Source organism: Balaenoptera musculus, chromosome 4 (assembly GCF_009873245.2).
Source record: "Balaenoptera musculus isolate JJ_BM4_2016_0621 chromosome 4, mBalMus1.pri.v3, whole genome shotgun sequence".
NCBI classification, from domain to species: domain Eukaryota; kingdom Metazoa; phylum Chordata; class Mammalia; order Artiodactyla; family Balaenopteridae; genus Balaenoptera; species Balaenoptera musculus.
In genome coordinates this window covers 75,725,337-75,750,697 of record NC_045788.1, presented here as the reverse complement: position 1 = coordinate 75,750,697, position 25,361 = coordinate 75,725,337, and the positions used below count along the sequence as shown (strand labels likewise).

The window sequence follows — 25,361 nt, the reverse complement described above, 5'->3', positions numbered from 1 at the left end:
AAAGAGCCAGATGTGCTGCATTATAAAGGCTACCTCCCTGTGTCTTTTCTATAAGAGGGAAGAAGTAGTGTGGCTAATACGGAACAGCCAATGAGCCAAAGTCATTTTCATGAGGTCTTGAAATACATCATTCTATTAGCCACAGATATATAGGCTAAATGGTGTCCAGCACAGGCTACGTGAGTGATAGTGAGTGACTGTCGGGGGCAGGGCCAGCCTGACATCAGCATTAGCTGTGGTCCCCACCCCGAGAGAAGGACCTTGCAGCCCCTTAGGAGGGAAGCAAGACTGGTCTTATCCAGAGGTTTAGCAGGGCAGCTGCAGATGGAGAGCAATGGAAGACCCTGCCCAACAACTAGGCTTCAAAGTTCAGTCAAGGTTACTTCTTAGGGCAAGTGGTTCTTCACTGTAGTTTAAGTCATGGCTTCTTTTAAGAATTTGTTTAAAAACTGTGGACCCTTTCTTCAGAAAAATGCTCTAATCCACAAACACATAAAAGTTTGCCTATAATATCAAAGGGTGCATGGGCCCACTGGGACCTCTAAGCCGGGTACTATCGCCTAAGGGTGTGGGGAGAGCTGAGATGATCGGGGACAGAGCAGGACTTGAAGCCTATTTAGCTGAGAGGAGCACAGGGGGAAAGATGCTGAAAGGGGGCGGGGGAGCAGCTCAGGAGCCTGTAGTCCTTTCCTATTTGCCCAGAGGTGGCTCTTGACGGAAAGATAAAGCTAAATGTGGCAGGAAGGACAAGAATATAGCTCCAGGTGTAGCAACAGGGAAAAGAGTGGGTGTGGAGGGGGGCTGCCCTTCCCTTTTTCTCTTTGAAAAAATACAAAACAAAACCCAATTAACCCGGAGTCGGCCCTGTTATCTCAGCTGGTCTCCCTCTCATCCCCTTCCTAGCACTTCTCCTAAGACCCACATCCCAGTCTGTAGTCTGAGGCCAAACCCTGCAGAGGCCCCTCTGAAGGAACCATAGATACATTATGATGGCCAAGATTAGAAGGAGACCAACTTAGGGGCAAAGAAAGCCCTTTAAGTTGCAGAATGAATTCCCCAAACCTTAAAAAAAAAAAAAGAAAAAAAGAATCCCCAAATATATTCTCTAGGGAAAAAGGAAATTTTTAAAAATGAGCCATTTGCTCTTTCTGGAAAAGGTGCTGACACTTTGCAGATAAGGAGAATGAATTGCTGTCCTGCCTTCAGCTAGCCATGTAAATAGGACCCAAAGAGGCTAGGGATTCCAAAAGCAGATAACCTCATTAACAGGCGGGGCTTCCTTCTGGAACCAGCATGGGTCCCAAGTGTGGCGCTGTTAGAAATAGGTTTCTGGGGTCAAGTTCCCAGAAACACTGTTTTTTAAACTGCAGTACCTGTCTAGAAAGAAGCAGAACTCTGACCTGGGTGGGTGACAGGAGTAATCAGAAGCAGCAGCCCCTAGCCTCAAAACATGTGTTTCTAGCCCCCTTCTGAACTGACCATACACTTTGACCCATGGAATCTGCTCCCTTAGACTCAAGAGCCCCTGTGACAAACACATTCACAGAACTCCAGGGAGACACCCACAATATTCTACAGTTTCAGGTTTACTGTTGGCTACTGACAATTTAATTTGTGTTGCCATTATATGTTTTTTTAAAAAAGACTTTGGTTTTTAAGACTCTCTTTTCTTTTCTCCCACTCATTATGTATCACGGATCTTGGCTTTTATGATCAGGAAATCATATTACAAAATCCAGAATGGAGACAATGATTCCACATCTTGTGGAATGGCGGTGAAACAGGTTAGGGGTTTAGAAGTCAAGTGATTATATTCAAAGTCAGAGGAACAACAAAGTTGGTCTTCAAGATGCCTTATTTGGACACTAGCTTTTAACGTGTCACTGATAGTTACTAACCAGGCATTTCAAGGGCAAGAAATTGTTTTCCCCAAACTACCTTTTTAGACAGTTCCAGGCAAGTAACAAAAAACCAAGAAAGGGCACTGGATTGCAAGTCCCAAGACGGGACTCTGGCCCTGGCTTGGCCCTCAGTAGAGCAGGGAACCTCATGAGGGAAGCTTTCCCTCTCTGAACAGCCTGGGTGTCCCGTCCTGTCAAGTGAGGGTGGTGGCCTAAACCATCTACTTCCAAGCCTCTAATTCTAACCCTACACAGAGGAGAAAAGGAAAGTCACAAACACACTGCCTGCATTTCTTTAGGACAAATCCCCATTCCTTACAGCTTAGACTCGCCCCTTCCTCACAGGAAACTCCACTCAGACCTGGTAAGCCTCTCCGTCCCCACGTGTCTCTTCCTCTCCCTCTGCTGTGTTATGATTACTTTTCTCTAACTGCAGAGGCAGACCTGTCCCCGTTACCCGAAGCCTCAGCCCCTACTCACCTCCTGGAGGAAGTGTCCCCACTTGGACCTCACTCTGCTCCCTCTTCCTCACGGGTCTGTCCTGCCGGCACTGACACTTGTTCGTTGCGGCTTGTAAAATACTATGTAGTCATTTTCCTGTGGGTGTGTCTTTTCTCCTCCTGCCCTGTCTCGCCCTTCCCTGCCTGGCATGTGGGGGTCAGGACTCGGGAGGGGGGACCAGCAAGGTGAGCAGCCCTCTTCCCAGCCGGGGACAGGGCTGTGAGGCCACAGGGGACCGCCAAGTAGAGCTCCCACTGTCCTTCCTGTCTCATTGTTTTGCAGAAGATGGTTTGTCACCCACAGAGTGAACGCCTCAGGTTGGGATGGCAGCCTCGGCTGCAGCCCTGTTCAGGTTCGGTGGGAAGGGGGCGCTGAGAAGCGGGATTCTACGTGTGGCAGGGGTGGGTGGGCACGACCTACCGTCCACGGTGACTTGGCAGGAACACTCAGCCTGGCCGGCGCTGTTCTTGGCTACGCACTTGTATAAGCCCCTGTCCTCGGGCAGTGCCTTCTCAATGGAGACGGAGCACAGTGAGCCTGGGCGGGAAGAGGAACATTTGTTGAGTGGACCAGGTCTGAGCCCAACACCTGCCGGGCACTTGGAGCATCAGAGCGAGTGTTATTCACACGCCCAGAAATCAGAGGCCCTGTGGGAACCAACCTGCTCGCCCCACCAAAGCCGAGGCACTTTTTGCTGATAACCCAGACCCAGAATAACTGATCCCTAAATATACCCAACCGCCCCCCACCCCAGCAAGTTCTCTCATGGGGATATGATAGAAGGGTAAGAAGAAGAGAGAGAAATAGCCTCTGCCTTCGGAGAGCGTCAGCACAACAGAAGGCGCAGATGGACCCAGGCCCTCACACTGGATGTCACCAAGAGAGACAAGCAGTAGTCGGGCTCAGGTCCACAGACTGTGCTACGGACAGTGGCAGGTGAGGACACTCTGCCCTGGTTACAGCAATGCTTCTGGGAATGCATCCTAGAAAAGGGCATTTTGAACAAAGAGGTGGGGGGGGGGGGGGGCAGGAGCCCCTGTCCAGCAGGGACACTGGCCTGCGTGCAGATCTGTTGGGAGGAGACAGTGACCGGCCTGGGACCCCGGAGCTGGCTTTTCAGGAACGGTATCTGAGCTGAGAATCATGGCCGATGAGGGGCCCTGGGCTGGGAGAGGGGCTCTGTGGGGCTGCCTCTCTCAGTGCAGGGTCCTTTGGTCCCCTCAGAGAGGGATGGCCTTCTTTTCCACGGGGCTACCCTTGCCCCAGCACACCTCTTCTGGCCTGGTTGGGGGAAGGAGGGGTCAGGCTGGGCATGAACAGGAGTCTGGTCCTCACCCATCCTAGCTCTCTCACCCCAGGGCTGGCTACTTCCCTGGGGGACACGTTTGGGGAGTTTCCCTTAGGGTGTGGGGAGACACCAGCTGAGGACTGGGCTTGCTGGGCCAGGCAGGAGGGCAACAGTAGCCTCGTTCCTGCCATCAGACACACACACAAGCCAGCAGCACGGCGTCCTGCCCAAAGCTGCCCTGCCGTCAGGGCAGCCGTCATCACATGAGGAGGAGGATACAGCCGGAGCCACATGCATCCTGCCGCCTGGAGCCACCGGCTCCGGCCGCCTCCCTTTCCGCCACGCTGCCGGGCACAAGTCACTGGCTCTGAGCGGGCAGAGCTGTGTGCGTCCCAGGTGCGTGTGCAAAGCAGCATGGCCTTTGATCTCAAAAGTCCCCGCACCCCCATCAGACAGATGCACAGACTTGACCAACAAATACCAGGATATACAGAGAGAGGAAGGGTGACGTCAGTTCTGCCCAGAGAACCTCACTAAGGCTGGAGGAGAAAGCAGAGACAGAATAGTCCTCTTCACTTCCTGGCACCTGGGTAAGGTCTTCAACAGGGAAACCTCAGTCCCGCCGACCCCTCGGGGCAGGATGGCTCATCTGCGCCCCTCCCTCCTACTCTCACTGAGACCCCACCTCTCAGAAGGACCTCACTATGCCCTCCCACCGGGGTCGGCAATGCCTCAGGATCTCTTCCCATTGTGGCTAGGAGATAGAATTTGCAGACGCTACAGCAGAAAGGATTTAGGTTGCATTTTTAGGAGCTCTGTCATGAAAGTGAGAACTATGCGGCACAGGAAGCAGGGAATGAGGGTTACTATCTTCTAGAGAGAGAAATTTCCATTCATCTGGGAGGGCAGGGGCATGCGAAGATGACCTCTGGCCCCCAAACTCGAGGCTTAGAAGAAACGGACCCCATCTTGCCATTTTCCCTCAGTCTGAGGCTAAGGCCCGGGGAGCAGATATCCCACTGCCAACCGACATCCTGGTCGAATCCTTGATTGTCTCTCAGCTTCAGTCCCCCAGCTGCCTTCAGCCTTAAACCCAAATGGGACAAAACAGTAGTGAGACCCCCAGGAGAGGTGGAGCATGTAGACCATAGCCCTCACCCTTCACGGGGGGAAAGCATCAGAAAGGCAGTTTTTCCAAGCCGCTCACAGCCTGGACCCCTGGCCATGTGCGTGGGCTGGGGGAGGGCCCCCAGCAGGCTTGGAGGCTGGGCTGGCCCAGATTGAAGCATCTGGTATTTCCTGTGGGACAGCTTATTCCTGACCTCCAGAAGAAAAACTGTTTCCCAGAGTTTTTTTTGAGAAGCCTCAGCCTGGTGGGGAATTTTGAGAGGAAGGTGAGGGGGATGGGAACCAGGGATCCAATGAATGGCTCAGCTAGACCGGTCCCTGGGGGAGCCCCTCAAGGCCACAGAGTCTGAAGACCACCCCACCGTCTTGTGCTTTTTCTGAGTGTGTGGGGAGAGGGGGCGTGGGGTGTATGAGGTAGAGGGAGTGGTCCCAAGCCCTAGAGGCTCTGCTCCGAGGCTGCCCTCAGTCAGCAGTGTCTCCTGACCTGGTCCCCCGGCATGCCAGGACAGTACAACTCAGCTCCAGGTCACCTCCTCAGGGATGGTGCCTTCCTTGCCATCTCTAAGCACCCCTGGCCATAGGTGGACCTCTTCGGTGCCCTGAGTTCACCTTTATCAGAGCTTGTCTCCCAAGGCCATTACTGAAACACACGCCTCTCTCCCACGCTAGATCGTGGAGGGCAGTGACTGAGACTATTATGAATGTTTTTCCTGAGCCTGGAATGCAGTCAGTTTAAAAACAAAAATTTGCCGTTCTGAGAATGTCCAAGGCATACTCCTCGAGCAGGTGATCTGGTAGGATCTATGCAACAGAAAGTCATGAACACTTAATCAAACAGAAGCTACCATTGAAAAAGATAATATAGTTTCTAAAAGGAAAAAAAAAAATGCCTAACTCAGAATTCTTCAAGTGGATTATGCATACAATGAAAAAGGCTAGAATACTGCCTCACACATAGTAGGTGCTGTATAAATCCTTGTGTTTTGTAGGGTGGACTTATACAGGTTTTGAAAAAGCCTTTGCAAGATCCCACACTGAAGGCAATTAAAAATGAATCATCGGTTGACAGCAGCAACAAAAATGAACCCTCATTCATAGATGGGGAGAAATGTTTGCCAGGGAGAGGAGCCTGGCCCGGGGACAGGAAACAAGGCATAAAGATGAAAGCACTTCTCAGGAGCAGCACAGAGCTCACCGGCCAGCCATGGGCCTCCCAGTCCCGGGCCAAGGCCTGAGCAGCGCTGCTGCAGGTCCAGAAAGGGCCTGGTGAGGCCGCTCTGCAGGCCTGGAGGGCAGGCCCAGCTGCTGTAAGGGAGCACCATCCGCCCTGCCATTCTGGGGGATGCAAGAAGAGCAAGGACACCTCCACAGGTCCCTCCAAGGATGAACAGTCAAGTCAACTGACTGCCATCACACCTCTCCTGCTCTCCTTGGTGCTAGACAGAGTGGACATAATCATGTTTTGGGGGGGCCTGTGGGCTATGAGCCCTATCCAAGTACAGGGTTCAGAGAAGCACCCCTGAAACCTATCAACAGTGCCCACCAGCAGTAGGTCACAGACACACACATTGATGGGGGAAGAGCACAAGAGTCTGTCATGGCCAAAGGCCCCAGGGACAACAGTCTGGGAAGGAGTCCTGGAGGAAGTGAATCTTGATCTTAGATGGGGTAACAGAAGGGGGTTCAGTGCAGTGGAGCAAGAAGGGTTCCGAGTCAGGGAGGCGGGGATGGAGAGGATGCTCAGTAGGGTGTGAAGGACGGGGAAACCCACTTAGCAACCCCCCTTCTCCCTACAGACCCCTCAGAACTCCAGCTTCCTTCCTTATTTACACTGGTGCCATCACTGCGACCCAGTCGCCCACACATGGACACTCAGTGCGCCTCCACACCTTCCTCTCCTTTACCCCAGCCGCCCACCCTTCCAAGCCAGGCAACAGGTTCTGTTAATTCTGCCTTTTTTTCTCGCACTGGTTATCTCCTGTCTGTGGCCATGGCTACCTTGTTCGTCCAGGCCTCACCACCTTTCTCCCCACCCTCTTCGGTAAGCTCCTTCCTTGTCTTTGGGCACAGAATCAATCAAAACCCGTAAACCCCAGCTTTGTGTCTATTGCTCTCCATTCCCAACTCTTACACGGCTCCCTACTGCCTTTAGAATTGAGTTCCTTAGCATGATAGGGGACGGAATGGGGCCGCGCCTCCCTCTCGAGCCCAGATGATGCTGGGAGCGGGCCTGCCTTGCCTGCTGCCTGTGTTCCTGCTTGGGAAGCCCACACCCTCCCTCTCCTGCTGCGAGCCCTGCCCGCCTTCACACTTCAGATCAAGGCCCTGCTCTTTCACCACCAGCCTCTCCCTGCGGCCCAGCACTCAGCTCCCTCTCCTCTCACTCCCAGCAGCTCATCATCGGCACTTGGCTGGAAGAGGTTTATCACTGTGCGTGTGTGTCCTCTCTTTCCAGATCCATCGAGAGCACATTTACTCATACCTCTCAGAGGTCCCACTCCCTGCAGCGGAGCCTCCTGAAGCGGTCACTGCCAAGGCTTTACCGCAGGTTTTCTCCTGGGTCTGTGTTTGAGCCGGGCTCTTGTAGATTTGGACAGGGACGCACTAGAGAAGGGGCGGTGGACAGAGCGAGGCTGCTGTTTTGAGACCAGGCCTTCTCCCTCCCAGGCCAGTTTCAAGGTCAGCTTCCTCTACTGCAGTGAGAATACCAGGAACTCACAAGCCCAGAGGGCACCGCCAGTCTTCCAGCCTCCTGACGACTGTTGACGTGTTGCGGAATAAACAGCCATTAGCCTTTTCCCTTGATAGGCAACGCTCTCGGGGAGCTGATCAGGGAAGGACCAGGATGCTGACATGCTAACAAGAAGTAACTAAGAGGTGATGGAGCACAGCTGTCTACGCGTTGGAATTCAACTGCCTGCCTTCCAATCCCAGCTCTGTTACTAACTAGCTGTGCAGCCTTGGGCAAAATGCTTAACTTCTCTGTTAGATGGGCAGTATAGTGGTTGTGAGGATTAAATGAGTGAAAAGCATAGTAAGATGCCTGGGTCAGTGTCTGGCACGTGGTGTTCAATTAGTGCAGGCTATTCTTATTTTTCAAAGGAGAATTACAAATATTTAGAACCTTTTTAAAAGTTGGTTTGGGGGCTATCTCCATAATTCCCCCTCCCCACCCCAGTCTCTCTCTATCCTCTCATTGTGCTGGCCTTCATTTAATCATGTCTTCTTCCCCAGCTTTAGACCTAAAGGGTCCGTCTGAGGTGCTTTCTGTGGGAGGTGACACTGGAGTAGCCAGTGTAAAAGGGTCTCAGCGCCCAGCAGCTATGCTACATCAAGGCACCCTGGGTATGAACAGCCCATTCTAAGGGCTCAGGTGCATTTCTGAGACCAGAGCTGAGGTGTGCTTACACTGCTCTGTCCAGTTGATTGTTTATAAGCAGCTCTTGGTGGCTCTGCAGGTTCCACACAGGTCCCACAACAGCTGCACAGCCATGGGCATTACCCTCAGCCGTCCCAACATCAGCTTCCCCGAGGGTGGTACAGCCATGGACCTCACAGCATGTAGGACTATGGGACCACACATGTCCCCACGATGGCAGCTGCCCACCTTCTGTCCCGCCCCGAGAGGTCACCACAGGGTAGCCTGGGAAATTCTCCTGGTCAAGGTTTTGGGTCAGTTTTACCCGAAACTTTCCAACAGGGAGGGGCCCACAGAGGTGGCAGGGAAGGCTTGGCATCCACTGCCCTGGACATCTCATCCCACCATGGTGATCCCCCATACCTTCCTGTGTGTGGACAGGCCAAACTAGCAGAGGCAGGGGGGTGGATGAGATGGCTTCTGGAGGCCCCTACCAAGCTGAGGATTTTCAGGTGGAAAAGCTATCGTGTCAACACATTAGCAGAAAAGACACCCTTTTTTTCTCTCCTGGCCAATTTCCCCTTTACTCCTTCAGCAGTTAGATTCAAAACGCTCAGCTGTTCCAGATTTGCTGTCTGAGCTGCAGAGTGAAGACAGAAACTCCGTCGTGAGCTGAGAGGGACAATGCTATTTTCAAATGCTTCATTAGGGTTTTTAAGAGGAAGGAAGAAAGCCAGATGAGGGGTGAGGGAGGGGTGGAGTGGGGTGCCGTCAGAGGACGGGAAGGAAGGCAGCGCAGCGGGGGGAGTGCTTCTGTCTCAGCTGATCTGGATTTGACAGGACTGTTAGGGCCTCTGCCCTGACTGCCCTCTACCCCTCAAGGTTAAAATGCCACATCCCCGGGAGCTTGTGCCCTGCCCTGTCCAGAAGCACCAGCATCAGTCTCGAGTCAGGCCAGACTCTATCCTAGGGCCGGCCACCAGAGTGGGGCGTGGGAAGCCTGCTGTCCTTGGAGCTCCCATCCAGGACTGGGATTTACGAAAACATTTCAAACCAAATGAGGGGTCAGGGAAAATACCTCTCTCGTCCCCATCTCTTCTCTAGGTTAAACTGGCCCATCTGAGAACTCCAAACCCTGAAAGGCCCCAGATGGCAGGATTTAGGGCCCCCCCTCTTCTCTCCACAACCCAAGAATGTGAAATACCAGCAAACAAAAGTCTCATCCAAATTAGGAAGCGAGTGGCTCTGTCTGCCTGTGAGTGTGTGCCGTAGGCGCTGCTTGGGGTTTTGGCTTTCCCCTCGGGTCCCTTCAAACACACAATGTTATCAAGACTTAAGTTGTTGACCCCAAATCACATCCCATCACTGCACACCCTGACCTGAACCTAAAATACTGCTTCAAAGGCAGTTCTCAGCCCCAAGCCCCTGGTGCCCCCCATTTCCAAGCCTATGATCGGAGCCTTCTCTGGGCCAAAGCTGGGCATTAGCCCAGGCCTGCTCTGAGGAGCCACGCCTAGGGGTGCCATGAGGGGGCTCTGCCAGACAGATGCCGAGATCTGGGAATGGGCCTGGGGGACCAGGCACCCACCCCTGTCCCCCAGCAATGGAGTGTGGCGGGTACCAATCCTGTGAGTGAGGGGCACAGAGAGTGGCCTTTCCCACCCAGGCTCTGGGCTGCTAACACCATCAACAAGCCAGGGCTCCAGGAGCTGACGGTGGCTGGGACAGAGCTACCCTTCCTCCCGGCCCCAACCGTGTTACCTTCTTGGGAGAGGACAATGAACTTGGTAGTCTTGAGCGTCTTTCCATTCAGTGTCCAGGTGATGGTGGCCGGGGGGTCAGAGGACACCTGGCACTGGAGCAGCAGTTTCGCACCCTCCACCACACGGAGATCTCGTAGCTTCTCCTTGAAGGCTGGGGCTGTCCCTTGGCTCTCGGGTCTTTTTTCATTATCTGTGGCCCCTGCATGGCCCCTCTTGCAGTTCACATCATTCTTAACCTCCTTCTTAAGTTCTTCGTTCCCAGCTGGTTTTAGGGCCTCGGACAACTTGGCATTGCCCAAGGGTTTGGGGGTCTCAGCTGACTTGACATTACCCAAGGGTTTGGGGGTCTCAGTCAGCTTGGCATTACCCAAGGGTTTGGGGGTCTCGGCCGGCTTGGCATTACCCAAGGGTTTGGGGGTCTCAGCCAGCTTGGCATTGCCCACGGGTTTGGGGGTCTCAGTCAGCCTGGCATTACCCACGGGTTTGGGGGTCTCGGCCGGCTTGGCATTACCCAAGGGTTTGGGGGTCTCGGCCGGCTTGGCATTGCCCATGGGTTTGGGGGTCTCGGCCGGCTTGGCATTACCCAAGGGTTTGGGGGTCTCGGCCGGCTTGGTATTGCCCATGGGTTTGGGGGTCTCGGCCGGCTTGGCATTGCCCATGGTTTTCAGAAACCCTGAAGGCTGGGCATTGCCTACAGGCTTGGGACCTTCTGCTGCCTTGGCATTCAAGGCTTCAGAGTTGTTACTGCCATTCTCTGCAGGTAATTTTTTCTTACTGCCCAACACCGAGCGAAAATCTGGGGTGGCAGGTTTTGGAGGTGGCACCTTCTCAGGCACAGGGGTCTTGGGAGTCCCCTTCTTGGCCAGGACAGAGCGGAAGTCCACCTGCTGGGGGCTATGCACCTTCCTCTCTTCCTCCGACACAGTCTTCGGCTTCACCTGCCGCTGCAGGTTGGCGCGGAAATCCATCTGCTCGGCTGGGATCTCCTTCAGGTCCTCTTCAGACAAGGTCTTGGTACTCACCTTCTTGCCCAGGAGGTCGCGGAAGTCCAGCTGCTCCACCTCCTGCTGGCGGATGGCCTCCTCGGTGTGCTGCCGCGTCTCCACACGCCTCGTGAGCACCCCGCGCACGCCCTCGCCGTCTCCCTCGTCGGGCCCGCCCTGCCCTCCTGCTGGCCAGCCGGGCCTCAGGCTCCCGTAGCCGCCACCGCCACCACCATCAGCGCCAGCTCCCCGGCTGCAGAGGCCCTCACCGCTGGCAGGCTCCCTCCCCCTGCGACCAGTGAAGGGAAAAAGGAAAGTAGCAGGAGGAAAAGGGGCTGGGTAAGAAAGAGACGTCAGGGGAGAGCAAATCCCCAGGGAGGGAGGGAGGGTGGAGGGGAGGGGCAGGGGAGGGGGGCTGGCCAGGCCGTGTTTATAGAAGGGAACTTTGGTGAGAGGCGCTTGCTTGCTTAGTTGGTTTGTTACATCGGTAATGACTTCAGTAGCCTTATAAGGGTGTATGCCAAAAAAAAAAAATTTCACCCCCCTCTCCTCCCCTGCTCTCCCTCCCTCATTCCCCTTCCAATCTCTCCCTCTTGGCTCGGGCAGCCTCTACTGGAGGATACAAACAATCTGGGCCTGCTGGGCTGGGCCTGCTGGGAGCAGGAGGAAGGTGGGCGGGTGGTGGCACGGGGCCTGGCTGGGCAGCCCCTGGGTGGTACTCACCGCGGGACAGCTCTGGCAGGGCTGCTCTGTAGCATCAGGGATACCTGGCAACTGCATTCACCAACCCGGTTCCTGAAGAATTCAAGGGATCAATACAGATCAAGAGGCTTTCTGGGCCAAGGGCCTGCCCAGCCTGGGGCTGTGAGGAGGGCAGGGCAGGCGGGAACTTGGCCATGGGCTGGCTGGCTGACCTCAGGGAAGACAGGACCCTGGGCTAAGCTGTGACCCTAACACACCCACACCAGACCTAGATTTAGGGCAGGGCCCTCCCCCACTTTGGTCACGCTTTATTTTTCCAGCTCTTGTTTAAAAAGGAAAAAAAAAAAAAAAGAATCTTCTGGGCAATAGCTACAGTAGGCATCCAGAAGTAGGACTACTTTTCTGTAAGTATATTACAAAAATTATACAATCAATCGATCACTCGGTCAAGGAAGAGTGAAGACTAACACTGCTAAGGGCTGTGATGGAGCCCCTTGGTCTAGACTGTGTGGCCCCGGTCAGCCTGCCCCGTGACCCTGAGTCTGACTCCATGCTCCCTTAATACAGAGGTGGTTATTCCTTCTCCTCACAAGGTGCCCCTACCTGCTAGGTCCCCTTCACCTGCTCATGAAACGAAAGCACCCTCCAATCCCTACCCACCAGTGAATGCCCTCAGATCAGAACTTTTTGTATTAAAAGCCTAACAGCTGTCTCCCTACAAGGGTGACCCATTTTCTTCTTCTGTTGGGTGGAGAGGGCCCCGGATTCTTCAGCCCACTGTTAAAGCTGTTCATGACCAGCTGAGGCCCCTCTGCTCAGGAAAGGGGCTGCAACCAGGCTCGCTGTGCTGGGCTTACAGCAGATCAGCCCTCCGACCCCACAAGCCTGCCACCTGCTGGCATTTCTGGGCTCTGACTAGCCAAGAAGGTTCTGCTCAGACGAGGGGAAATGGAGGGGCAGATCTGAGAGCCAAAGGTGACTCTGCCTGATAATAACCACGTCATATGCAGCACCTTCCAGCCTTCATGACTCGCAGCCACTATCTTTCTTGTCCCCACACAGCCCAGTGGGGTTCAGAGCACTGCTGTGCCCAACGCAAAGGGAAGAAAGGGAGGCCCAGGAGTTTCCGGGATGCAGTGTTGGGCTCTTGGGGTCTCGCACTTATTCCCTGCACTTGGCCATCTTACTTGCACTTCAGGGGCTGACACATGCCCCAGACCCTACCGTAGACACAATCCATCTCACTTACTCATGGCAGCTCTGAAAGGTTGGGGTCAGCATTGTTTTTTGTTTTGTTTTTATTTATTTATTTTTTGCTGTGTTGGGTCTTCATTGCTGTGCATGGGCTTTCTCTAGTTGTAGTGCACAGGGGCTACTCTTTGTTGCGGTGCGCAGGCTTCTCATTGCGGTGCTTCTCTTGTTGTGGAGCACGGGCTCTAGGTGCTCGGACTTCAGTAGCTGTGGCACGTGGGCTCAGGAGTTGTGGCTCGCGGGCTCTAGAGCGCAGGCTCAGTAGTCGTGGCGCACGGGCTTAGCTGCTCCGCGGCATGTGGAATCTTCCCGGACTGGGGCTCAAACCCGTGTCCCCTGCACTGGCAGGAGGATTCTTAACCACTGCGCCACCAGGGAAGCCCAGCATTGTTTTTATAGGTAAGAAAAATGAAGTTCATCAAGGTTAAGTAATTTTGCCTAAACTCACAGAGCTGGCTAGCAGGGGAAGGGGTTGGGACCTGGGTCTACTTGAATCCAAGACCTGTAACTTTCCCATCCCACCCCACTGATTGCTGACCAGTACAAATCTATTCTGGGACATGTGTGTGTTTGTGTGTGTGTCTGTGTGTATGTGTGTATCAACTGCAGGTGTGTGGGCTCCACCTGATGGGCACCTGTGCCTGCAGGCCCATGTTTGGGAACGTGTGTATGTCACCCCCACGTGGACAGAGAGCTGAGCATGTGTCCCGTAGCTCTGCTGATGCATGTGGGTATCTACCTTGCTTTGCCTGGCCTCCCTCCCAATGGAGGACCAGCTCCGGGTCAGGCACCGGCAGCCCACTGTGTGGCAGATGATTCTTGAGGGTCCCGGGGGGGGGGTCACTGTTCACTCCTGGACACTGGGACCCACATGACAGAAGGAGAGGTTGATTTTCGTGCTCCCTAACACTCCTCTCATCTTCTGGGGTCCCCTTCTGGTCACCTTCCTCAATGCTCAAGCTCTCGGGGGTGCAGATTCAAGGTTCGGGGAGTTTGAGGGCCCAGGGTGCTCCTGTGCGCCACAAACAGCAGTAAGGTGCCTCCTCAGTGCCAGGCCCTGGGAAGGCTGGGAGGCCCTCAGAGCATCCTGAGAACTCAGCACAGAAGGCTAACAGGGCTTGGGTCAACCATGGGAGGTCACTTGGGGGTGAGGCCCAGCCCCCTGGCACCCCCCTTCTGCCAGGCTGCTGGCCAGTAGAGCCCACTCTGTTCCCACTTTTCTTTCAAGCACAGGGTGCGGGGCCTGGGGTTGGTGTGGAGCAGGAGGACGAGATGCCCAAGGGCCACGTTTTCCGGGGAGCCCTTTTCGACATCTCCTCAGCTGAGTTTCCTCCTCTCACAAGCAGCACACAGCCCAGATGCAAAAATCAGGAGCAGACACTGACCAGATGGCCCTGCTTTGCCCTAGCCAAGCCCCTCAGAGGCTCTAAATGGTGGGGTGCCCTGACCCCCAAGCTGGAGTAAGCTCTATCTCCCCATGGGGGAAGCAGGTAAGCACTTCTGTTGTTTTCTGTTACCTGCCTTGAAGGAGACAGGTACAGGTGGCCTTCCCCAGGCCTCACCCTGAGGTACCCAGGCAGTCTGAGGGGGCAGATGGGAGGTAGAGAACTTGGGATACCATGGCTGGCCCACTAAGTATATCATTCCTTGGCATGGGGCTCACTATGCCTGCAGCCACAAACTTAAGTCTCTGCTAGACTTTGAAGGCTAATCATGGGTTCATTTGGAGCCTGCAAAGGTCAGAGAGGCCTGTTGCCTGGAAGCCACACCCCAGGTAATCTAACCAGCTGATCAGCCTCTTCGGCCCTCTTTTTTTTTTTTTTTTTAATTTATTTATTCGTTTATTTTTGGCTGTGTTGGGTCTTCATTGTTGTGCGGTCTTTCTCTAGTTGTGGTGAGCTGGGGCCACCCCTTGTTGCAGTGCGCGGGCTTCTCATTGCGGTGGCTTCTCTTGTTGCGGAGCACGGGCTCCAGGCACACAGGCCTCAGTAGTTGCAGCACGTGGGCTCAGTAGTTGTGGCTCGTGGGCTCTAGAGCGCAGGCCCAGCAGTTGTAGCGCACGGGCCTAGTTGCTCCGTGGCATGTGGGATCTTCCCGGACCAGGGCTCGAACCCGTGTCCCCTGTGTTAGCAGGCAGACTCTTAACCACTGCACCACCAGGGAAGTCCCTTCGGCCCTCTTTGGTGTCTGCACATACTGTATTCAGTTACAAAGTCAGGCCTGAGGCTGAGGCGCCACGCCCATGCCCAGCCCAGGTGCTGCCACAGAGGACATGCGGCTGTCGCCCTATAGGCTGTACCTTTTACAACTAACAGAATCCTTTGTGTTCCCTGCCTCCTAAACCCTGAATAAGAAGCCCCAGTCTTTGGTTACAAAGCCTTGGACGCTGTCCCACTCTGAATCACCCACCCCTGGAATGGATTTTATATGCAAAATTAGTTTAAAGAACTAATTTCCTGGCAAGTATCAATTTTTGAAATATTTCAGCTGGAATTTGGAGCTGACTTTTTGACATTTCCCATGTTAGTTAGGGAGACAAGGGCTAGGGAAGGGGAGGGGAGGTAGAAACCAACCACCCGTATGTACCCCCAACTTCAGCAGGACAGAGACCACCTGTCCCACCCCCACTCTCAGCCTGGCTTCCTCCCAGCCTCCTAGTCTCCCTCCTTGAAAGGCATTCTGTCCTGGGTCTAGGTCTGGGTCTGAGAAAAGCCACAGGGCAGTGGGCCTCCTGGCAGGCCTGGCACACACTTCCCAGGGCAACTTTCCACGGACTGGCTCCTTCTCACTGGGGACAAAGCCAAGGCCAGGGCAGCAGCCTCCCAAAGGAATGAAGAGGCTGGACTCTGGGGAGGGAAAAGGGGCAAGGGCTGCACGTGTGGGGACCCTAGTGTGATGTCCCAGGCTTCCCAAGTTCCCAGTGCACTGAAACAAAGAATGGAGGAGCATCTGATTTAAAGACAGAGCTAGTGTTCCAGTCTAGGCTCTGCTACTCACCTTTGGGTGGCCGTGACCCTGAGGCCTCAGCTTCCCCCATTATTAAACAAGGAGGTGGCTAGATAACTTCTGAAGTCCCTTCCAGCTAGGACAGGCTAAGTTTTATGACTGTCCCCAGCTGGGCCCAGACAGTCTGCCTGCCGACCTCCCAGTGCAACCCTCCACTCCGGCCTGGCAGACTTCCCACAGCCTTGCTTTGTCCTTTCCTACCCTCTCGTGCTCAGCCTATCCAACGAGACTTTACTCATTTGCCTCAGAATCCCACAAAAAGCTCATCTCTTCTAGGATGTCTAGCTTGATTACATGAGTATTATCTCAAAGCACCACTCTTTTCATACAGACAAGCTCTATTCTAACATACAATCAGTTTCCACTATTTGTACTGTCCTAGAGGAAGAAGAAACTATCTTCTCTCTATTTTGGAGGCAGATTGGCCTTCTTGATAATAAATGGTTCAGACACAAGGCAAAGGCCGTTGATGTGTTCTGAGCATACTGCTGATGGTGGTAGGATGACCAGTCAGCCCATGGACATCTCATCAGCTGACCACAGACATGTTATTAGCTCAGTTGAGGTTTGCTGAGCCTTGCCCAGCTAAGTAGAATTTCCTAGCAGATCCAAAGATGCCCAATGAATAATAAATGGGTATTTTCTTAAAAGTCACTAAGTCTTGGGATGATTTGTTATGCAGCAAAAGCTAATGATGCAAATATAAAGCACATGCCCAGAAAGGACCCAAGTAGATGGAGCACATGCTGGGTTTTGTAGGAACAATTACTGTAGGAACAATGCTCCATCATGGCAGTAGCTTTGGCATATTGCTACAGAGCTCAGAGACTTGAACATGATGGGCTCAGTACAGGGAAATGATTGATCCAGGAGAGCAAGCCCCTTGCAAGGTGGCCAGGCACCTGAGCCAGAGCAGTCCAGCCATCTTCAGGATGTGGCACAACCTGTTTACAGAGTCCAGGTACAGACAAGTGCTCTTCTTCAATGCTAATACCAACCCTAGGGGCTGGCATTCTGTCTCTGCCAACCCAGGGTTGGCATGGAATTTTAAGAGTTAGAACATTTTAAAGGTAGAAGAGCATTTCTGGATCACATTCATATAACAAATAGTTACCAAATGCTGACTACGGGCAGATACTGTTCTAGGCACCGGGAACACGGCAGTGTGCCTTCATGGAGCTTACCTTCTCATGTTCCCTAGAAAGACCTTGAAAGGGAGGAAGAAGGAATGGGGATAGTTAACGTCCCTGTAGTGGTTTTAAATGTCTACAAATTCTTTGATACTCCTTTCTCCAAGAGGTGGAACTTAATTGCCCTCCGCTGGAGTATGGGTTGTACTTAGTGACTCACTTCTTGCAAAGAGAGTGTAGCAGAAGTAATGGTGCTTCCATTACTTCCAAGGATAGGTCATACGAGACATTGCAGGTTCCAACTAGTTCTCTCTCTTGGACCACCAACTCTGGGGAAGCCAGCTGCCATGTCATGAAGACACTCAAGCAGCACTAGGGAGAGGTCCACACAGCCAGGAGCTGAGGCCTCCTGCCAACAGCCCTGTGAGTGAGCCATCATAGATGTGGACCCTGCAGCCTCAGTCGAGCCTTCAGAGACAGCAGCCCCTGCTGACATCTTCACTGAAACCTCACGTAAAACCCTGAGCCAAAACTCATCTAGCTAAGCTGCTTCAAATTCCCGACCCATACAAACCATGAGAATATAACTGTTTGTTGTCTGAAGCTGCTATGTATGGGGGTAATTTGTTACTCTGCAATAGATAATGAATACATTCCCTCTATCTTGTTGCTTTTCCAATTTTAATCCACCTTCCCTCCTTCATAGTCTTCATACACCAAATAATGGGGGAACAAAAGCCAGGATGTAATAAGACAGAGGACTCTGGGAAACTGAGCTCAGAAGAGAAGGCTCTCAATGAACCTCTGTTGTACTGAAGTGGAAGAAACAAAAGCAGCAGCACCAAGCCTGCACTTTCTTTACCTTGAAGCCCAACCCCACATTACTTTGTGATTCCTCTGGCTTCCCAGTCCCAGGTAGGGACTTTGCTGGGAGGTAGGAATTTGGGGGGTAGGGGTTAAAGGAGGTTGGCAGGTCACGCAGACTCACTTGAGCAGGATCTCATACTGGCCGGCATGCCAGGGCTGCACGTTCTTTAGAATCAGGGTGAACACGTCCTCATTCTGTAGCACCTCGAAGTGGCCAGTGTCCTTGGAGAGGGCTTTGCCGTCCCGGAGCCAGTGCACAGTGGGGAAGGGGTCCCCAGCTATGGCACAGGAGATGAGGACACTCTGGCCCAGGCAGGCTGTCACTGAGCGGGGCTTGCTGATGAACCAGGGCTGGGTGCCATCCTGAGGCTCTGAAGTTAGCAAAGGATTGAGTTAGAGAGGGAGGCCTTTCAGCAGAGAGCATCCACTCAACTCCGCATGGCAGTGAATGTCGGAAGACAGAGTGTTACCCAAAGGACAGCTTGTCCAGAAATCACTTTTATTGAACACACAGGTAGAGCACATCCTTCTCATGGCAAATCTGTCTTGGTTACTTCTCACAGGATAATATTAACATGAACTTGTATATCCAAAGCATGGGGAGGTTGTCCAGAAGGTACAGGGGCACTGGGATAGGTACCAATGATCTGCATGACGTGTGTATGATTAAGAGTTGTCACTTGCTTCATGTGTGCTTAATTTGTCTCTCCTCTTAAATATGGGTTCTCTAAAGGCTAGGACCATCATAGGCCGTAACTCATCTGTCACTGCCAAACTGTTAGTGTGTTAGGAGATATCTCTCCCAGCACTCTCCGCAGCTTGACACCAGTACCCCAGAGAGGGCAGGAGCTTCAGAAGGTAGGGAAGGGTGGCCCCACTCAGCCAGAGCCTCAGATGTAGGATGGGGAGCTGGCCACTGGGGCTGGGATGGGACCAAGGGAGTGTGGGGTCCGTGGTGCGGACAAAGTAGGCTCACATGGTTTCCTCGCCTCCAAATCACCTTTGGAGAGACCATGGCAGCAAAGCCTCCCTGCCCCTGCCCCTGCCGCCACTGGTCAGCGGGTCAGCCTCACCTTGCACTGTGAGCATGGCCTGGGTGCGGACCTCTCCTGCGCTGTTCCAGGCTTCACAGGTGTAAGTGCCCGTGTCCTCCGGGAACACTTCCTGGATACAAAGGCTGTGCTGAGTGCCTCTCTGTTCAAAGTGGAAGTCCTCTGACTCCTGGATCTCATTCCCGTTGTGAAGCCAGATGACCTCAGGGGGTGGGTTCCCTGAACGGGGAGGAGAGGCAGGGAAGCTGGTCAGGGAGGTGCTTCCCTGGGCCGTGCAGCAACTCTGCTTAATACTACGACATTGTATTGCATAAGTTTTCCCATCCATAACATATTCTAACCCTATCTATCTCAAAGGTTTACTGGGAGGATTAAATAAATTAGTACCTGAGCAGCCCACTAGAAACGCAGACTAGAATAGCATCTGGCACAAAGAAAGTACTCAATGCATGTTCATTGTAGTTACTTAACAACAGATTTGGGGAAACCAGAAAGAACCCAGAAGTGAAAAATATTACTTCAGAGATAAAAGAGGAAACCTAGAAGAATGGTTTTTAAAATTGGAATTCAAACTGCTTGATAGTGCTGAGTGGTAGCTCGATCAGTGGGTTCCAGCACTGTTTCCTGCTGTGCACACCTCACACCTTGCGTGCACACCCAGGCAACGCCATGGGGACTTCACAGAAACTCCCTTGTCAGTTTTCACCAAGGGAAAGCTCCCTTAGCGCTTCATTTTGCTACCATACAAATGTTGTCCAAGGGTGAAGATGGGTACCAGGCTTTCCAAACCCAGCTCATGGTGGATAGCATTTCCACTTCTACTAGTCTACTTCCCTGGGTAGCTTCTAGCCATTTGCTGGGGCATAAAACAATGGCCACCTGTGAGGGTTTCCTCTGCGGAAAGAGCTGAGCCACTGCACTCTGCTTCCAGGGGAGCAAGTCCCCGGGAACGGCTGCTGAGGGAGGCTGCGTGGTATCAAGCTCTTTCGAGGACAGAGGAGACCACCATCTGTCTCTAACGGGGTAGCCAGCATGTATCTGGAGGCCAGGGGCAGGGTGCCTCTGATTTCTATCAACTGGAGGAGTATGTGCAGGGGAGGGGACCCAGCCTCTGCCTGCATTGTCCCGGGACTGCCTTCAGCCTTCGGGAGCGGGGAGTTCATCCTAGGATCCCTAAAAGGGTGAGCCCATGGGTTCTCTCCCAACTCCTCTTTAGCGCTTCTGCAACTCAAAAGGAACTGAAAAACCAGACAGGACCTCCAGACTGTCAGCGGGACTGATCAGAGGCCAGCATGAGCCTGCGTCAGTAAGTCTGTGCCAGGATATTCCCCAGGCTTCGCTTGCTGGCTTCTAGCAAAAACAGTAAAATCTCTCACTGGGCTGTTCATCCCACACTCTTGTCACCCCACCCATTTGAGAAGGACCCCTGTTCTATCTTCTCACCTTAACATTTGAATAGAGCAACTGAGACTTATCTTCCAACGGTTAGAAAGTTCTCACATCATCTGGTTTTGGACATGTGTTCACAATCTTCCAGCTACATTGGCCATACTATGTTCTCAGTTAATCCCTCACCTCTCTAGCATGGCCATCTTCTTCCCTGGACCACTTAACCTTGAATCCAGAAAATGCAGCCCAGAGAAAGCAGAAGAGAGGGACCAAGAGGCTCCACTCCTTTGGGTCCACTGACTGACAGGCCCAGGCTGCCTTTCTGGCGGACAGTGGTCTGAGCAGGATGTCAGGAAGCGAAGCCCATGTTGCAACCGTGCCCGTTGTCACGTATACCCCAGGGACAGAGATGCGGGGACAGACCTGACACCTGGACTGTCATGGTGACCTGGCTCCCGTCCATGACTCTGAGATCAGAGAGGCCCTGCAGGAAGAGGGGCGCGACGGGCTGGCTGGAGGCCGTGGGAAGGAGGTACTCAGTCTTCTCGTCACTCTTCTTTTCTGCGTGGCAAACAGAATGTGGGATGAACATTCACTCGTTCATTCCGCAGACACAGACGAAATGAGCACTCAGCACATGAATGTGTTGGGGCTCAGGTTCCCACCAGAAACTGACCGCTGCCAGATAAGGAGCTCGGGAGGCCCTGGAGATCCCTAGGAACAAGGCGTGCCCATTTCCCTGTGTGGTACGACAGTGCTCTTGCCTCAGAGCAGGAAAGGATGAGGCCTCTGCAGGGCCATGTCCAACCTAGGCTCTGGCTCCCCAGGAGCACTTCCAGGGGATGGAGGCTGGGAGTGGGGGAGCCAATACTTGGCATCTTAAGAGACTTTTTTTCCCCTTAAATTGTATTTACTCTTTTGAATAAGTGATACCTTCATATAGCATAAAATTCAAAAGGTACAAAGAGTATGTGTACAGTCTCCTTTCTACCCCTGTCCTCTGGCCAAATGTCTCTCCCCAGAGACAACCGATTTTCAGTTCCTTGTTCACCTTGCCAAAGATGGTCCATGTGTATAACACACAATAGCATATAGGTATACTCTTTAATTTTTCTTCTCTTAAAAAAAAAAATGATAGCACACTATACACAATGATTGGCATCTTGCTTTTTCATCTAACAATAGAGTTATCCTTCAGTATCTGCAGGGTACTGGTACCAGGACCCCTTGCAGACACCAAAATCTGCAGATGCTCCAGTCCCTTACATAAAATGGCCTAGTATTTTCATATAACCTAAAATCCTCCTGTATACTTTAAATCATCTCTAGATTACTTATAATACCTAATACAATGTAAATGATATGTAAATAGTTGCCAGTGCGGCAAATTCAAGTTTCGCTTTTTGAAACTTTCTGGAATTTTTTTTCTCAAATATTTTTGATATGCGGTTGGTTGAATCCGCAGATGCAGAGCCCATGGATACCGAGGGCTGACTGTATATCTTGATGTTTCTCATAGAACAGAACTGGAGAGCTTCCTCATTGTTTTCTATGACTGCATGATGCTCCTTTACCATCTCCTGAGATTTTAAGCACCTCAAGAAAGTCAAAGACGCTACATAATTAGAATGACTAAAATTAAAGACTGATCAACCTAAGTACTGGGTCTGGCAAGGATGTGGAGCAACTAGAACTCTCCTACGCCACTGGTGCGAGTGTAAAATAGTACAGACCCTTTTAAAAACAGTATGGCAGTTTCTTAAAAAGTTAAACATACATGTAGCATATGAGCCATTCATTCTAAAAGCACATAACCGTACAAAGAGTTGCACACAAGCATTCATAGCGGTTTTATTCCTAACGGCCCCAAACTGGAAACAACCCAAATATTCCATCCACAGGTGAATGAATAAACAAATTATGATGTATCCGTACAATGGAATACTACTCAGCACTAATGAGAGACACTACAACAGGAACAAATCTCACAAAAATTACACTGCATGAAAGAAGCCAGGCGAAGAAAGAGTACCTAATGGATGATTCCATTTACATAAAATTCTAGAAAATGCAAAATATAGTGACAGAAAGGTTGCTTGGGGCAGGCGTTGTGGGGAGGGATTGTAAAGGGAAACAAGGAAGCATTTGGGGGTGATGGAGATGTTCATTTTTTTAAATTGTGGTGAAGCTTTCATGGGTGAAGCCTTCAAATTAAACACCATAAATATATGCAGTTTGTTGTACAACCAAAACGGGGAGTGGGAGCGGTGGTGGAATCTCTCCCTGGGAGGGGAAAGGAGTGCCCCGGCTAGACAAAGACAAAAAATAGAACAGCTCTCTGGGTTCAGGGCTGGCCTACTCACTCCCACTCCGTTCGCTGGGGAGATGGGTTAACAAATAGGTTTTCCATTATTCTTGGAATTCTCCCTACATCGGGCTCTGACCTGCCTCGTGTGAGCCGCAGGGGAAGGAGCAGTAAGGTTAGGTTGAGCTGGTGTCTATTTCCCACACAGGATGGCCCTCGTGCAGGACGAGCTCCCAGCTGCCCGGTCTCTGGTCCTGCCCTTCGTCCTGTGAGCCAGGTGGCTTTGACCTTCAATAATTCTTTGTTAGCCTTCTTATTTTTGTCTTTGGGGGCTGGGGGGGGCAGGGGTAGGGACAAAGAAGGCTATGGTATCTCTAAGTTAAACTCTAAGTTTGGGGGAAGAGGGACTGTGGTATTTTGAGTTCTTCTTAGCACAGGGCCACACATACCAGACCTTCTCCTGGAAGCCTGCAGCCATGAGGACACATTTCCAGGGTGCTTTACATACCTGGGAAAGGCCTAACTCCAAACTGGCCACTAGATTTTTATCTGCTGGCACTGAAAACAAAATATGGTGCACTGCAGAGCACACCCAGCACGGCCTCTGGGAATGAGGGTGAGAGAGGCTGGGAAGACCAGGTAGGTAGGAGGACAATTTCCCCCAAGGCAGGTGCCGTGTGAAGGGCGTGGAGCCAGAGTGCAAGGGAAGACAGGGCCCATGACCAGAGGATGGGCTCTCAGAGCCATCCTGCCCCAGCCCCTGGCGTCACTGCCTTTGACAGCGGGCAGCCAGGCAGCCTTGGCCTTGGCAGAAGGCCCCGGGAGTGGGCTCCGGGGGCCCATATTGGAAATGCAGAGATCTCCTTTCTCTGACTGAGTGGCAGTAGGCAGGGAAGCAGGCTGCCTCAGGAGAGTTGAGGAATTTCCTGCCTTGCACAGACTGAGAAGGCTCGAGGACAAAATGTTTTTGCCTGTCCAGGGCCCTCCCTGTTCCCGCCTCTCTGCTGTCTCAGCCAGAGTCCCCAGCTTCGCAGAGCTCCCTGCAGACGGGCTCTTATTCCTAGGTGCTGTGGAAATATCAAAAACTCCAGCTCCCTTTCCTTCAAGCCAGTGCAGCTCCTCTTTGACCCCCACCGTCTCCTGGGTCTTCCTACTGCCCAGTTTTCTGGCCTGGGGTTTTACGGGTCTCGGCCAGTGGGGACTAAATGCCTATCTATAGCTCCCTGTCCTGAGAGGGTGGCCTGGGCACTGACTCCCAGGTGGCAGCTCACTGGTTCTCTGAAAGCCACTGAAATGTAGGATCTGAAGCCGGGTCCTGGTCTTGGGCAAGTCACTGCCTCTCTCTGAAGCTCGACTTCTTCATCTGTATTTAGGGTAATAATAGTATAATCACAGGACCTGGGGGTTTGAAAGAGATAATCTGTGAAAATACTTTGTCCGACCATCCATCATCAATAGTCACAGGTGTGTAAGCCTGGCACGAGAGCTGACTCACACCTACACGCTTGGGCTCAACTAGCTGGTGGGTTTATCAGCAACAGAAGAACAAACAGAGCCTGGACCTTCACCCCAGGATTACAAACTCATTTTTATGTAACCTAAGGGAAATACTGTTAGGAATACAAATGTGTTGCTTAAAAACATCAGGGATATATCTAAAGTAAATCTAAAGCAATTTGAGAACAAAATTTCACTGCACTCCCTCAGAGAGAGATGAGTGAGAGTGCCTGAATTTGTGGGAACTGCCCCGGCAGGTATTTAGTTCCAATGTCACCCATCGCCTGTGACCCTGTTCTTGCCTCCCCAAAGCCCCACTGTAAGAACGGAGAGAAGAGGGAAGTGACTGAGAGTAAACGTGCAGAATGAACCTGTTCTCGGACCTGCCGTTCAGGGTCACATGGGACTAGAGCTACGGTGAATCGGGCTAGTGGGTGGCTCAGTCATCCCCAGCATTCAACCTGCCCAGAGTCTTCACAGGGTGAGAAAACCAACCCCCTACAATTACACTCTGTGCTGGGGTTCAGGAGCCAACAAGGATGTCAGTTTTGAGACAAGCAGCTTCCTCTAGGTGACCTGAGAGAAGCAGCCCTAACTTGAATCCTGAAACCCCAGTCCCAACCTCACTGCCCCACTTTACTGGTAGTGAGGCCAGGATGTGCTCAGGCGAAGTGAGTTGCTGGAGGTCCCAGAGCCAGTGACAGGCAGACCTAGAGCTCACCCCAGGTCTCCTGACTGCGAGGCCAAAGTGTTCTGGAGGTCGTCTCTTCCAAGGGAGCTAGCCACCTCCTGTGATGCCATGCTGAACTCCCCATGAGGACAAATGTCCTGTGCTGACCCCCATTCTTGACCCTTGACAAGGGAGAAAGCTAACGCAGAGCAGGGAAAGCCAGGGGAAAAGGGAAAGGTGTGTGTATGTCATTTAATCCCAAAGCCACACACAACTTCTTCTGGCTCATCTGTGGCCGACTGACCACGTATCAGTTTATGCTCACTCTTGTGTGGACTTAGATAAAATAAGAAGAGACAGATGGAAACAGGTGCTGTGAACTCACAGCCTGAGCTGCGTGATCTGAAGCAAGTTCCCCATCCTAAGCCTCGGTGTTCTCTCCTCTAAACTGATAAGAATATTACCGTTATCAGCAGTTACTGACAATCATGCAAAAGTGATAAGGGTAATGCACACATCATCAGTATAATGCATGCCAAATACTGTAGGGTTTTCAGATGATTCAAAGAA

The 25,361-nt window shown here is 52.4% G+C and overlaps 1 protein-coding gene across 5 annotated transcripts in view; it reads right to left on the bottom strand.

The window, feature by feature from the left end:
• Window positions 1-25,361, bottom strand: part of MYLK (myosin light chain kinase) — a 219,531-nt gene that overhangs the window by 71,656 nt on the left and 122,514 nt on the right. For 4 of the 5 annotated variants that reach the window (XM_036851338.1, XM_036851336.1, XM_036851337.1 and 1 more), the window contains 6 exons: window positions 20,743-20,880; window positions 18,952-19,149; window positions 18,000-18,249; window positions 11,646-11,717; window positions 9,938-11,211; window positions 2,823-2,939 (listed from right to left, as the gene is read on the bottom strand). In XM_036851338.1, coding sequence (XP_036707233.1) covers window positions 2,823-2,939; window positions 9,938-11,211; window positions 11,646-11,717; window positions 18,000-18,249; window positions 18,952-19,149; window positions 20,743-20,880 — 2,049 coding nt within the window. Of the gene's footprint in view, window positions 1-2,381; window positions 2,453-2,822; window positions 2,940-9,937; window positions 11,212-11,645; window positions 11,718-17,999; window positions 18,250-18,951; window positions 19,150-20,742; window positions 20,881-25,361 lie in introns of those variants that run through there. The other variant, XM_036851340.1, reaches the window with a different exon arrangement.